The sequence below is a fragment of the Mizuhopecten yessoensis genome, unplaced genomic scaffold (assembly GCF_002113885.1).
Source record: "Mizuhopecten yessoensis strain PY_sf001 unplaced genomic scaffold, ASM211388v2 scaffold6779, whole genome shotgun sequence".
Lineage (NCBI taxonomy): Eukaryota > Metazoa > Mollusca > Bivalvia > Pectinida > Pectinidae > Mizuhopecten > Mizuhopecten yessoensis.
This window is the reverse complement of record NW_018406720.1, coordinates 710,562-723,212: the sequence shown is the minus strand read 5'-3', so window position 1 is coordinate 723,212 and position 12,651 is coordinate 710,562. Positions and strand designations below refer to the sequence as shown.

The 12,651-nt window shown below is 35.3% G+C and overlaps 1 protein-coding gene across 1 annotated transcript; it reads right to left on the bottom strand.

Annotated features, from left to right (window-relative positions):
* Nucleotides 1-1,196: 1,196 nt before the first annotated feature.
* Nucleotides 1,197-11,890, bottom strand: LOC110452626 (ubiquitin-conjugating enzyme E2 N). The gene is made up of 5 exons (XM_021501257.1): nt 11,754-11,890; nt 10,147-10,248; nt 8,820-8,964; nt 4,702-4,842; nt 1,197-2,221 (listed from the first exon to the last, which is right to left on the bottom strand). The coding sequence occupies exons 1-5, from the start codon at nt 11,781-11,783 to the stop codon at nt 2,190-2,192; spliced, it is 450 nt and encodes a 149-aa protein (XP_021356932.1). The 5' UTR covers nt 11,784-11,890; the 3' UTR covers nt 1,197-2,189.
* Nucleotides 11,891-12,651: the final 761 nt, after the last annotated feature.

The window sequence follows — 12,651 nt, the reverse complement described above, 5'->3', positions numbered from 1 at the left end:
TGATGATAGGTAATCCTCTATACATACTGATGATAGGTAATCCTCTATACATACTGATGATAGGTAATCCTCTATACATACTGATGATAGGTAATCCTCTATACATACTGATGATAGGTAATCCTCTATACATACTGATGATAGGTAATCCTCTATACATACTGATGATAGGTAATCCTCTATACATACTGATGATAGGTAATCCTCTATACATACTGATGATAGGTAATCCTCTATACATACTGATGATAGGTAATCCTCTATACATACTGATGATAGGTAATCCTCTATACATACTGATGATAGGTAATCCTCTATACATACTGATGATAGGTAATCCTCTATACATACTGATGATAGGTAATCCTCTATACATACTGATGATAGGTAATCCTCTATACATACTGATGATAGGTAATCCTCTATACATACTGATGATAGGTAATCCTCTATACATACTGATGATAGGTAATCCTCTATACATACTGATGATAGGTAATCCTCTATACATACTGATGATAGGTAATCCTCTATACATACTGATGATAGGTAATCCTCTATACATACTGATGATAGGTAATCCTCTATACATACTGATGATAGGTAATCCTCTATACATACTGATGATAGGTAATCCTCTATACATACTGATGATAGGTAATCCTCTATACATACTGATGATAGGTAATCCTCTATACATACTGATGATAGGTAATCCTCTATACATACTGATGATAGGTAATCCTCTATACATACTGATGATAGGTAATCCTCTATACATACTGATGATAGGTAATCCTCTATACATACTGATGATAGGTAATCCTCTATACATACTGATGATAGGTAATCCTCTATACATACTGATGATAGGTAATCCTCTATACATACTGATGATAGGTAATCCTCTATACATACTGATGATAGGTAATCCTCTATACATACTGATGATAGGTAATCCTCTATACATACTGATGATAGGTAATCCCCTATACATACTGATGATAGGTAATCCCCTATACATACTGATGATAGGTAACCCCCAATACATACTGATGATAGGTAATCCTCTATACATAGGTAATCCCCTATACATACTGACGATAGGTAATCCCCAATACATACTGATGATAGGTAATCCTCTATACATACTGATGATAGGTAATCCCCTATACATACTGATGATAGGGTATCCTCTATACATACTGATGATAGGTAATCCCCTATACATACTGATGATAGGGTATCCTCTATACATACTGATGATAGGTAATGCCATCCTTGTTTGGTGTTCTTGTTTTCATATGTTGTGTATTTCATTTATCTTGATAAGGACGGCAACAAACATTCCCAAAGCACTGACCATCAAGAATTATTTTTAAAGATGGAATGGATGATAATATCCAGAATTTTCATTAGTATCGTAAATTACTTGTATCGATATTTCCAATTAGTATCAATGTATTGCATCCCCTACAAATAATGCAATATGTTGATACTGTGATGTAATGGTACAATTTTAATTTAAGTGACCGTTTGTCTCTAGAGACTCTCATACACGGAAACAGAAAGAAAAGCCTGGTACCGTGACTTATGAAACATGTATCTACATATTTCTAAAATACACATTAACTTAAGTGATGTTTCTGTAATTCTGCTATAACTTCTTCCTTTGGTTATATTTTTTGTGACTATTTTTTCACACATATACATAGCAGACACACTCACATTTCTTTTCTTTTTTTCATTTTTAGTTTAAAGAACACTCATCAATAAAGATTAAGTGTTTTCATATACTGATCCTCCCTAGAATCAAGTGCACACAGATTTAAATCCTAACAATGCCTGTGTACTGTACATATAGGGAAGCATTTAACATACCCTCCAAACCCTACCCAAAGAAACAAAATAATCAGCAACACTACCTGATTGTACTTGTGTTAATATGGTGTTTAAAACCTGTTACCTCCAGTAAAGTGAGTTTAACTAGTTAACATTGTGTCCAGCAGTCCTTGTGTACAAATGATATGGTCAGTTATCACTGCTTCCTTAATAAATGGCATGTTGAGTGTGGCCACTTTAATCCAAAGGTAACTGGCCCGGGCGATATGAGGCCTCAAACGGAGGCCGTTCCTCCTCCTCGTCACCATACAATAACACATCAAGCATCAATCAGTCATTCCTAACAATCAGATAGCATGTTTTTGTGTCCATGCTTTAGCTGAAAAGGAATATTTAGAATTCTTTAACAATATATATATATATGCATTTCAATCAGTCAATAAGGTGCTTTGTGATCAAACGAAAATTTGTATGATTAACTGATTATTCAATTAATAATCTGTCAATAATATAAATGAACGCATTAAGTAAAGATCCGCCAGCAAAAAAAAATCATGAAATATTATATTCAATCAATACTTTAACAAGAGGCATGGGAGCCTTAGTAGTTCACCTTAACTCATTCACCCCTGAAGTTTCATAATGAACTATTCCAACCTTTGAATTGGGCGAGTTCAAATATGTCTTCAGGGATGAATGAGTTAAATTTCATTTTCAATTCAAAACCTGTTGAATATCATTACGAAAGAGGAAAGATGCATACCAAATTACTTCATGTCCAGCAACTTTATATATGGTTTATATCGTATGTGGTGGGAATATCAATTGTTTCCATGTAATGACCCAGGGAACTGGGGCCAATCCTTAAAGCATGAGTGTATATGTCTCTTCATGCCTAGAATTTCATATATATCGGTATAGTGATAGGGTGGGGATCTCATCTGTTTCCAAGTTATGACCCAGGGAATGAGTTCTCTGCGGATGGGTTTGGACCCCCCGATAGCATGAATGTCTTGGCCTCTTCATGCATAGCAATTGTATAACAAGAGGCCCAAGGGCCTTAGCGGTCACCTGAGTTATATCATAGATACTGGTAGCTTTATTTTATTGTTAAGATGTGATGTGGAAATCAGCATGTAAACTAAGTGAAATACAATACTTGTCATGTCATCAATGGATAAGAATTTGAAAATATTGGTAAATGTTCCCTTTGGGGCCCCGCCCTAGCCCCTGGGGATGGGGCAGGAATCCTAATTTTACAAAGTAAAACTCTCATTTACCCAAGATGATTCTGACTAAGTTTGAGCAATTTTCTGCTGAAAATGGATAAAATATATACCGAAAAGTGTTATTTCCCTATATAAACTATATTAAACGTTAACCCCTCCCCAAGGGAGAACGGATAGCTCGGGGTCCTGATATTTTCAATTTAAATAAAGCCCCTGATGATCTTTCTTTCCACGTAAAGAAAATCACTGTAGTACCTCTGAGTCTGGAGAAGAAGATTTTTGAAATATTGATTAATTTTCCCTTTGGGGCCCCGCCCTGGCCCCAGGGGTCGGGGTAGGAATCTCAATTTTACAATTTGAAACCATCTACCTCCAAGGATAATTCTCACCAAGTAAAAATAATTTCCTACAGAAAGTTGTCAAAATATACCCAAAAGTGTTATTTCCCTATATAAACTATAGTAAACTTTACCCCCTCCCCAAGGGAGAACGGATAGCTCGGGGGTCCTGAAATTTACAATTTAAGTAAAGCCCCTGATGATCTTTCTTTCCACGTAGAGAAAATCACTGTAGTACCTCTGAGTCTGGAGAAGAAGATTTTTGAAATATTGATTAATTTTCCCTTTGGGGCCCCGCCCTGGCCCCAGGGGTCGGGGTAGGAATCTCAATTTTACAATTTGAAACCATCTACCTCCAAGGATAATTCTCACCAAGTAAAAATAATTTCCTACAGAAAGTTGTCAAAATATACCCAAAAGTGTTATTTCCCTATATAAACTATAGTAAACTTTACCCCCTCCCCAAGGGAGAACGGATAGCTCGGGGGTCCTGAAATTTACAATTTAAGTAAAGCCCCTGATGATCTTTCTTTCCACGTAGAGAAAATCACTGTAGTACCTCTGAGTCTGGAGAAGAAGATTTTTGAAATATTGATTAATTTTCCCTTTGGGGCCCCGCCCTGGCCCCAGGGGTCGGGGTAGGAATCTCAATTTTACAATTTGAAACCATCTACCTCCAAGGATAATTCTCACCAAGTAAAAATAATTTCCTACAGAAAGTTGTCAAAATATACCCAAAAGTGTTATTTCCCTATATAAACTATAGTAAACTTTACCCCCTCCCCAAGGGAGAACGGATAGCTCGGGGGTCCTGAAATTTACAATTTAAGTAAAGCCCCTGATGATCTTTCTTTCCACGTAGAGAAAATCACTGTAGTACCTCTGAGTCTGGAGAAGAAGATTTTTGAAATATTGGATAATTTTCCCTTTGGGGCCCCGCCCTTGCCCCAGGGGTTGGGGTAGGAATCCCAATTTTACAATTTTGAAGCCTCATCTACCAAGGATGATTCTGACCAAGTTTGAAAAAAATCCATCCACTGGTTCTTGAGAAGAAGTTGAAAATGTAAAAGTTTACGCACGACGCACGACGGACGAAAAGCGATTGGAATAGGTCACTTGAGCAAAGCTCAGGTGACCTAAAAAGATATAGGAGGTGGATTTCCAAGTGATGACCTAGTTTCTCTATCGGACCACACTCCTGAGGTAGAAACAGGTGGTGGGGACAGGGGAACAGCTGGACGTGGATTTCTAGACATGGATACACCTGGAGATTGACAAAGCTAGAGTTATACCTGTTTCTATAGCTTGTGATTCGTCACTTTTCCATGCATCAGCTACTTCATTCGCTAGAGGATCATCTGGATTGGGAGCACTTAGCAGAGCTTGGATAGATAGCAACACAGTTCGGATTTGCAACGCTGGACTCCATTTATCTGTAAGCATAAAACAAAATTATTCTTACACATTCATGGATTGATATTTAATTATGGTTCTCATCAAAGTGCAAGCACAATATAAATATCAGACTGAAGCTTCTGATTTTGATAGGTAAGTGACTTCTTCATAGATGGATGCCAGCATGGTAAGCATTAGATCTAGACCCTATTTATTATGTCTCCTCTTCGAATGAATGGAGGCATATTGTATTAGTACTGCTTCTTCTTCTGGTTCTTCTAATCGCAACATGTCCGGGCCATAACTTTTAAACCGTTAAAGATATCTTGATGGAACTTTGGGTATACATAGGTCACTATGACTTTCACCTCAAGGTCAAAGGTCAAATTAAGTACAACATTTCCGTAAATTAGTGTCAGGCTCGTACAATTTTAACTGTCAAAGATATCTTGATCAAACTAGAATTGTATCTGCATCACCCACTGAAGGTGTGCAGTACAATGAAATTAGATTTCGTGCTTCACAAAATACAGAGTTATGGCCCTTTGTTTAATTTTAATACCGAAGTTTGTCCAAGCATAAGTTTCATGTTATTTCACCTACGATGACCAAACTTACCATGTTTATGTATCTTGGGAAGGGGGAATCTCTTGCACTAAAATAAGGTTTATGCCCCACTTCATACAGAGTTATGGCCCCTTGTTTATTTTTAATACCCAAGTTTGTCCATGGCATAACTTCTAAACCATTAAAGATATCTTAATCAAACTTGAATTATACCTGCATCACCCACAGGAGGTGTGCAGTGCACTAGAATTAGGTTTCGTGCTTCACTATTTACAGAGTTATGGCCCTTTGTGTAATAACAAAGTTTGTCCGGAGCATAAGTTCCATGTTATTTCACCTATGTTGACCAAACTTACCATATTTATGTATCTTAGGAAGGTGGAATCTCTCACACTAAAATCAAATTTGTGCCCAACTATATACAGAGTTATTGCCCTTTTTTATTTTTAATACCAAAGTTTGTCCACGGCATAACCTCCATGTTATTTCACCTATGTTGACCAAACTTACCATATTTATGTATCTTAGGAAGGTGGAATCTCTCACACTAAAATCAAATTTGTGCCCAACTATATACAGAGTTATTGCCCTTTTTTATTTTTAATACCAAAGTTTGTCCACGGCATAACCTCCATGTTATTTCACCTATGTTGACCAAACTTACCATATTTATGTATCTTAGGAAGGTGGAATCTCTCACACTAAAATCAAATTTGTGCCCAACTATATACAGAGTTATTGCCCTTTTTTATTTTTAATACCAAAGTTTGTCCACGGCATAACCTCCATGTTATTTCACCTACGTTGACCAAACTTGCTTTAGTTTTAATGTATCTTGGGAGGTAGGAGTGTTGCATTCTAAATTTGGGTCTCGTGCCCCAATATATAAAGAGATATTTTTTCTATTGGCTAATAAGGGGAGACATATGATTTTGTTCACAAAAACAAAATTCTAGTTTTTATTTGATAGTCCAAACGACTAGTTTAATAGCATATTTGCAAGTCCTATGTTAATGTGAATAGTCTGAGACTTCCTAAGTAAACATCCTCAGCACAAAACAGACACCAAATGACTGTAGGTGACATAACAAAATCTCCTTCAATAAAGATATGACCATTTTTAGAAAAAATGACAGTAATCATGCAATATATCTGTATTTGAATCAAAAGGAATGGTCATTTACTTAACAAGTCCAAAGTTATGATAAGTGATTCCCCAGTCCTTGCTGAAATTTACTAGTCTCAATCTAGAAGACTACCCAGGTAGTGTTAGTGTTAAACACTGGCAGGGCAGGGCAGTGATAACTCAAAGACTACTTTAGACTACTAAAATTGTTATTACAGTAATATCATGACAATACACACGTCTGTCAGCGATGTGACGGTAACATTCCTCGCTCCATGTCCTGTTAGGATATTATACATGGTTGGGGCCTAAAGATGTTTGACTGGCGCGTGCACATGTTTACAAGAAAGAAACTCAATTATTGGTGACATATGGCTTATTTATGTACAAATTGTCCGACATTGATGACAACAATGGTCGCACATGAGTACTTCCCATTATTCAGTAGTTTAACGCTGTTGATACGCATATAGACGGAGTTTCGCGAGTCTATTATTGCATCGCAGACAGCTTACCTATCCTCGATCAATAATTACCGTAAAAACCCATGTAATTTGCGCACCTGTGTAATTTGCGCAGGTACTTTTTGAGGCTGAAAATTGGGAAAAAAGCTTCTACTCTAATATTTTGCGTACCCAAAAAATCTGAAAAAAAAACGATGTTCATGCTCCGAAAGTCGATCTCTGAATAATTTTTTTTTTAAATATATTTCTATGATTTTTTTTTCATTGCTGTAAAATGATATTTAAAACCAAGAAGAAACTACGTAAAATGTGTATTTTGTTTCTTGTTTTCTTTGAATTATCTGATCACACATGACACACACGTGTGCGCATATCGGCATACATCAATTCATTTTAGCAAACTTTTACATAAAACATTTACTTGCTTACAAAAACATATTAATAATATTAACAATTAATAAGTAATTCGATGTTAAGTAACCGCTGGTGCACATCTCCTGGTGAAAGACATAATTAGATACTTTTAATTGATCATAATTATGATCAGTGAGAAGGGCTCATCATGGCGGCTTGGGTTACATCACTTCAAACCAGGTCATGTCACAGTTCAGTTTGGCCACGGAATTAGATTATCTAAGTCCGTGGTTTGGCGATATTTTTTACAAATTACAATGCAGTAATGAGCTAACACTTTCTCTGTGATTACCTGTTAACAATAGCTCTACTAATTGAAATGATTTGCAGTTGCGATCGACAGACCGTGTTGTTGTTTTTTTCACTCACCAACACGTGGCTTGAATTACGAAGCCCTACTGCATTGTCATAACTACAGACTGATTTGACTGAAAAGGGATTATAAAAAATATGTTTATACTAGAAGCGTTGACAATCAATACATCCTCTTCAAATCTACTCCAAGGAAAAAAATAGTTAACGCAGACTATTTTTACGATGCTTCATTTAATAAATATTGAAATAATTCACGAGGTTATTATCAATCACGTGTTTACGTAATGTTAGACGCAAGATCAACATCAAAGTGAGCCGGAAAAAAACATGCTATACGTATACGCATAGGCGATTTGAAAAAACCTTACAGAACTTACAGGGAACGGAGCTTAAATTGAACAACTACATTTTCGTAATAGTATGGGGAAACGCACCGAGATGTCGAAACGTAATGTCGTAAGTTGATCGGCGATTCTCTGGCATAGGAATTTGGCTAAACTTTTTTGTTAACGGTTACCTATTTATTAATACTTTTCACATAAATTCACATAACAACACATTATGTATCTTTAATTAATGTTTGACATAAATAAATTTGTTGATCGTCATTTGTCTTAGAGTTCCGTGTACCAAGGGACATAATCCAAGATGGCGATCTCTCAGAATCGTCGATCTTTTCCTGAAAAAAACTTGAAATTTTCTATACCTGTGTATTATACACACCCCCCACTTTGGGTATTAAATTTCTGAAAAAAAAGTGCGCAAATTACATGAGTTTTTACGGTACGTAATTCCAGTACTCAAGTTGTGTTCGAACAATCTGAAATGTGTGTAAGCTGGGTTCAAGCTGGGTTCAAACTATCACTAGACAGAAAATTATTATTTTTGTTGTTTAAAAAGTGTGTACAAACTATCTGCCTATTTGAACTGACAGGAAGTTTACCGCGTATAAAGCTATGGCCTTTCAAAAATATGTAAAATGCTTTGATATTAGTCTACTTGTACAGATTTATGATGCATGCCTGATCATCAACATCTGAAAATTACTATCAAATTATTTTTCTAAATCTAAAGCTAGTACATAGAAGTTTTGATTCTCAATATACCCTGGAAATCCTTGCATACATACCTTTAAGAATATCAAGACATATTCGTCCCAGTTTATCTATATTTGGATGGTAAATTTTCGTCAAAAATCGAACTTTTGGGGCCGACATTGGATACTCCTCAGGTAAAAATAGCTCCAATTTAAAAGTTCCATTTTCATACGGTGACTGTAAAAACAAATTTTATTTTTTAAATAACGCATCAAAAATATAATGATTATTAAAGGAAATATAAATAACAGGCCAAGCAACTGTTGAATAGTGTAGTCTTCACTTACAAATTGTTGAAGCAAAACAAAACAAGCCGATGAGAACCAGAAAATATGGACAATGAAATTGACTTAATATCAGTATTGGTCTATATATTGAAATAGTCAAATTTATATCATTATTACATGTACATGTAATGTAAATAAAATAACTGTGGATTCACAGACAAAATGTTTCCCTGTATACCAGTTATTTAAGCATTAAACAGCATTCTGTTTTGTGTTATGGTCCTATAACACAAAACATCATGATTATTTGTCTGCAATCTTTTTTTGTTTTTATTATAGAACCAAAACACAGAATGCTGCTTTATGCTTTAATATATTTTCATTTTTTTTACTTTTCATTTCTAAGTTCACAACGCACTTCTAAATTCCAATTTTACTGTGTTTTCAAGAGGTAGAACAGCCCATGGAATTGCTCACGGAATATTGTCTCATGAATTTCCTCGTAAAAAATATAGCTAGTTGAAATAAAAACAAAAATATTGATACTATTTCCATAATATAATCAATCAATATATTCAATTCACATTTTATACTAGTCTTTCATAAAACGATGAATATTGTTTAATCATATTGGGTAATTTTAATTTGCTTATATGCTTGCTAGTATGGAGGGGAACAGCGATGAGGTAGTTAGTCGGACCTGGGGAGATATCACTACGCCTGTGTTATGGTCTCATAACACGGAAATGGTCTTGGTGGCAAAGCCTTATAAATGAAATTTCAGAAATATAGCTAATTTTTGTTCAATTTAATACATGTTATTGTATATTACCTCTTATAAGAATAATATTTGGCGTTAAAATGATATTATCAGAATTTCTGCATTTATATAGTTTCCCTTTTATTTTGACTTGGTAGAAAATTCTTCCGTGTTCTTGGGCTATTTTCTTGAAATTCAAATGATTGGTGAAGATTACAATTTACTACACAATTTTATTAGTAAAATTGTTCTAGATTACATCCTGAAATTTTCAAAGCAGATAATTTGTCTTTGAAAACAGAATTATTTGGTTGATATTTACTTTAATTATTGAATACATACAAAAATTGAAGTGTCATAATTTTGTGTTACCTCCTTTGGACCAATAACTGTTACATGGAAATATCGAGCATTATTTTCATCTGGTAAAGCTGTAATACCGCTAACTGGTTCTTGCATTAACCGTTGGGTTTCCTGGAAAATAAGAACAGAATGAGATGACAATTGTACAGAATATACAAAGGTTAGACATACCTCTAAATGTATCTAACTCTTTTAGTTGCAAGCTTGGTATTCAAAATATGGGGCTCCAGAATAGAAATTCAAGAATTAATTCTAAATCCCTGATGAGGTCACATCTGGGCCTGGACCTCATTATTGTAATTAAGAAAAAGATTCACACTGCTGATCTACATATACCCAAGTATTATGACTCTAGACCAAAGGCTTATTTGGATTTCGTCGTCTGATTATTTTTTTCACATTTTTGACTCCTGTGGCCTTGAAAGTAGGTCAAGGTAATTTAAAGAGGAAACTTCATAGCATTCTATTCCTGGCACCTACTGGCCAAATATCAATACCCTGGGCCATATGGAACTTGAGAAGAAGATTGTTAAAGCTATATTTATTCCATGTTGACATTTGACCCCCAACTAGCACTTAAAGTTGACATTTGACCTCATTACTGAAATTGACAAAAAGAAAAAAAAATGCACTGCTGGGTACATAACATACCCAAGTATCATGACTCTAGTCCAAATGGTTCTTAGGATATTGTTGTTTGAAGTTTTGAACATATTTGACCTGTGACCTTGAAAGTAGGTCAAGGTCATTTTAATGAGGAAACTTTATAGCACTCCATCCCAGGTACCTACTGGCCAAATAGCATGACCCTAGGTCCTCCAGTTCTTCAGAAAATTGTTTAAAAGAAAAAGTTTATAGACAAACGGCGGATGCCGCAGTACGACATAAGCTCACATGGCCCTTTGGGCTAAAAATGGTGGACTCAGCATGCGAATCGGTGAATCCTAAGATTTTATATTGCTAATGCTATCATTCTTATTCTGAAGTATCTTTCGATGGCACACCTGGTGCCAGAAAATCAGCATCACCTGTGGCCGGGATGTTTATCTTTGAATTCCTCCTGTATAAAAGAACCTCTTGTTATAACAAGCAATACACTTATTCACCGGGTTTCAACAAAGAACTAAATGCAGAGTAGAAATTAAACAGTTATTCAGTCTGAATGGCTCTTTTGTACAGTCAGAATGCGCTTTTTTGTACATAATGAACAGAACAAGCTATAGTTGGATTGATTTATTATTATATAGCAGGTATGTTGATTGTTGATACGGGGAAAAACTCAAAAAGGAGCAATGAAATTCAACAAAGCCAACGGAAATTAAGTAATTTAATAGACAGAAACATTTAATTTCACCGATTCACCTGCTAAGTCCACCATTTCTAGGATATGAACGAACGAGATAAAAATGACCAGTAGATTACTGAATGTTTGTTTACATTCGTCCAATAAACATATAGTCAATTCTGACTACAGTAAATATAATCAAAATCTACCTGATTTACCATCCCAGTGCTCCCTGGATGCTGTCAGAATGAAGGCATAAACTGTATACACACAAGAAAAATATAAGATAACCATAAAATAAAGATCTAAAAGATAAAGTTACAACATTCACCTTTATAATACGTCTTGGCAGCCCTGCCATTTGTTTAGTATCATGTAAGTCTTTCAATTGTAAAACCTTGTGTCGAATGTGCGAGATGCTTTCAAAATCCAAAATGGAGGCATGCAAGGTAAAGCTGGCTAAGTCGTCCGGGTTTAGTTTCGTACATATGACATGCGTACTTGTAAACGTAAACACGGAGATCCGGACTAGGGGAAATCCGGAGCGTGTTTCTTTTGTGACTTACAGGTGATGTAGTCACCCAACCAACTCGACAACCGAATCGTATCGTTCTGCTCATGCAAACCATACAGAGAGTTATCTCCCTTCGACTAGGAATGGGAATTAGATACTATGCCGGATCGTTGAATTTCTTTTGCTTTTTTTTTTTTTAAACTTAATTTAAAGTCAAATAAAACATTAACATTAACCTCCGAATCATGTGTCAAAACAGTTATCACCAAACAAAAAACAAAAGATGACATAATTTATTCTTAATTACTAAATACTGATAATGCTTTAGCATCAGCTTTTCATATGACTCTCTATCTATCTATCTACCGTTAATGACCAACTTCAACTGACTGAAGGAATGTCATGAGGAGGTATTACATACAACAAGACATAGATTTAAAAAAAAAAAAAGTATTTACAAAAAAATATAATGATGTATATACAATGAGTTAAAAGTAGTAATTTAAAGTGTAATTTATTGAATTTTTTAAAGTGGAATTGCAACCTGGTTGTTAATTATTTTATACAGCATTGTGAGACGAGCGTTTTTTCTCCTTAGGGATAATGGCTCCCACTCAAGATGGTGGAGCATGTCAGTGACAATAGAGGTGTTCCTGTAGCTATTGGTGGTGTATCTAGCTGCTCGTCTTTGGGCTCTTTCAATGGCAACTATGTC

What these genes read in the sequence shown, in the direction of transcription:
- LOC110452626 (XM_021501257.1), bottom strand. Translation starts at nt 11,783, where the DNA reads ATGGCAGGGCTGCCAAGACGTATTATAAAG. An exon ending in TGCCAAGACGTATTATAAAG is followed by an intron (nt 10,249 to 11,753) that starts GTGAATGTTGTA and finishes CTTATTTTCCAG; the next exon opens with GAAACCCAACGGTTAATGCA. An exon ending in CAGTTATTGGTCCAAAGGAG is followed by an intron (nt 8,965 to 10,146) that starts GTAACACAAAAT and finishes TTGTTTTTACAG; the next exon opens with TCACCGTATGAAAATGGAAC.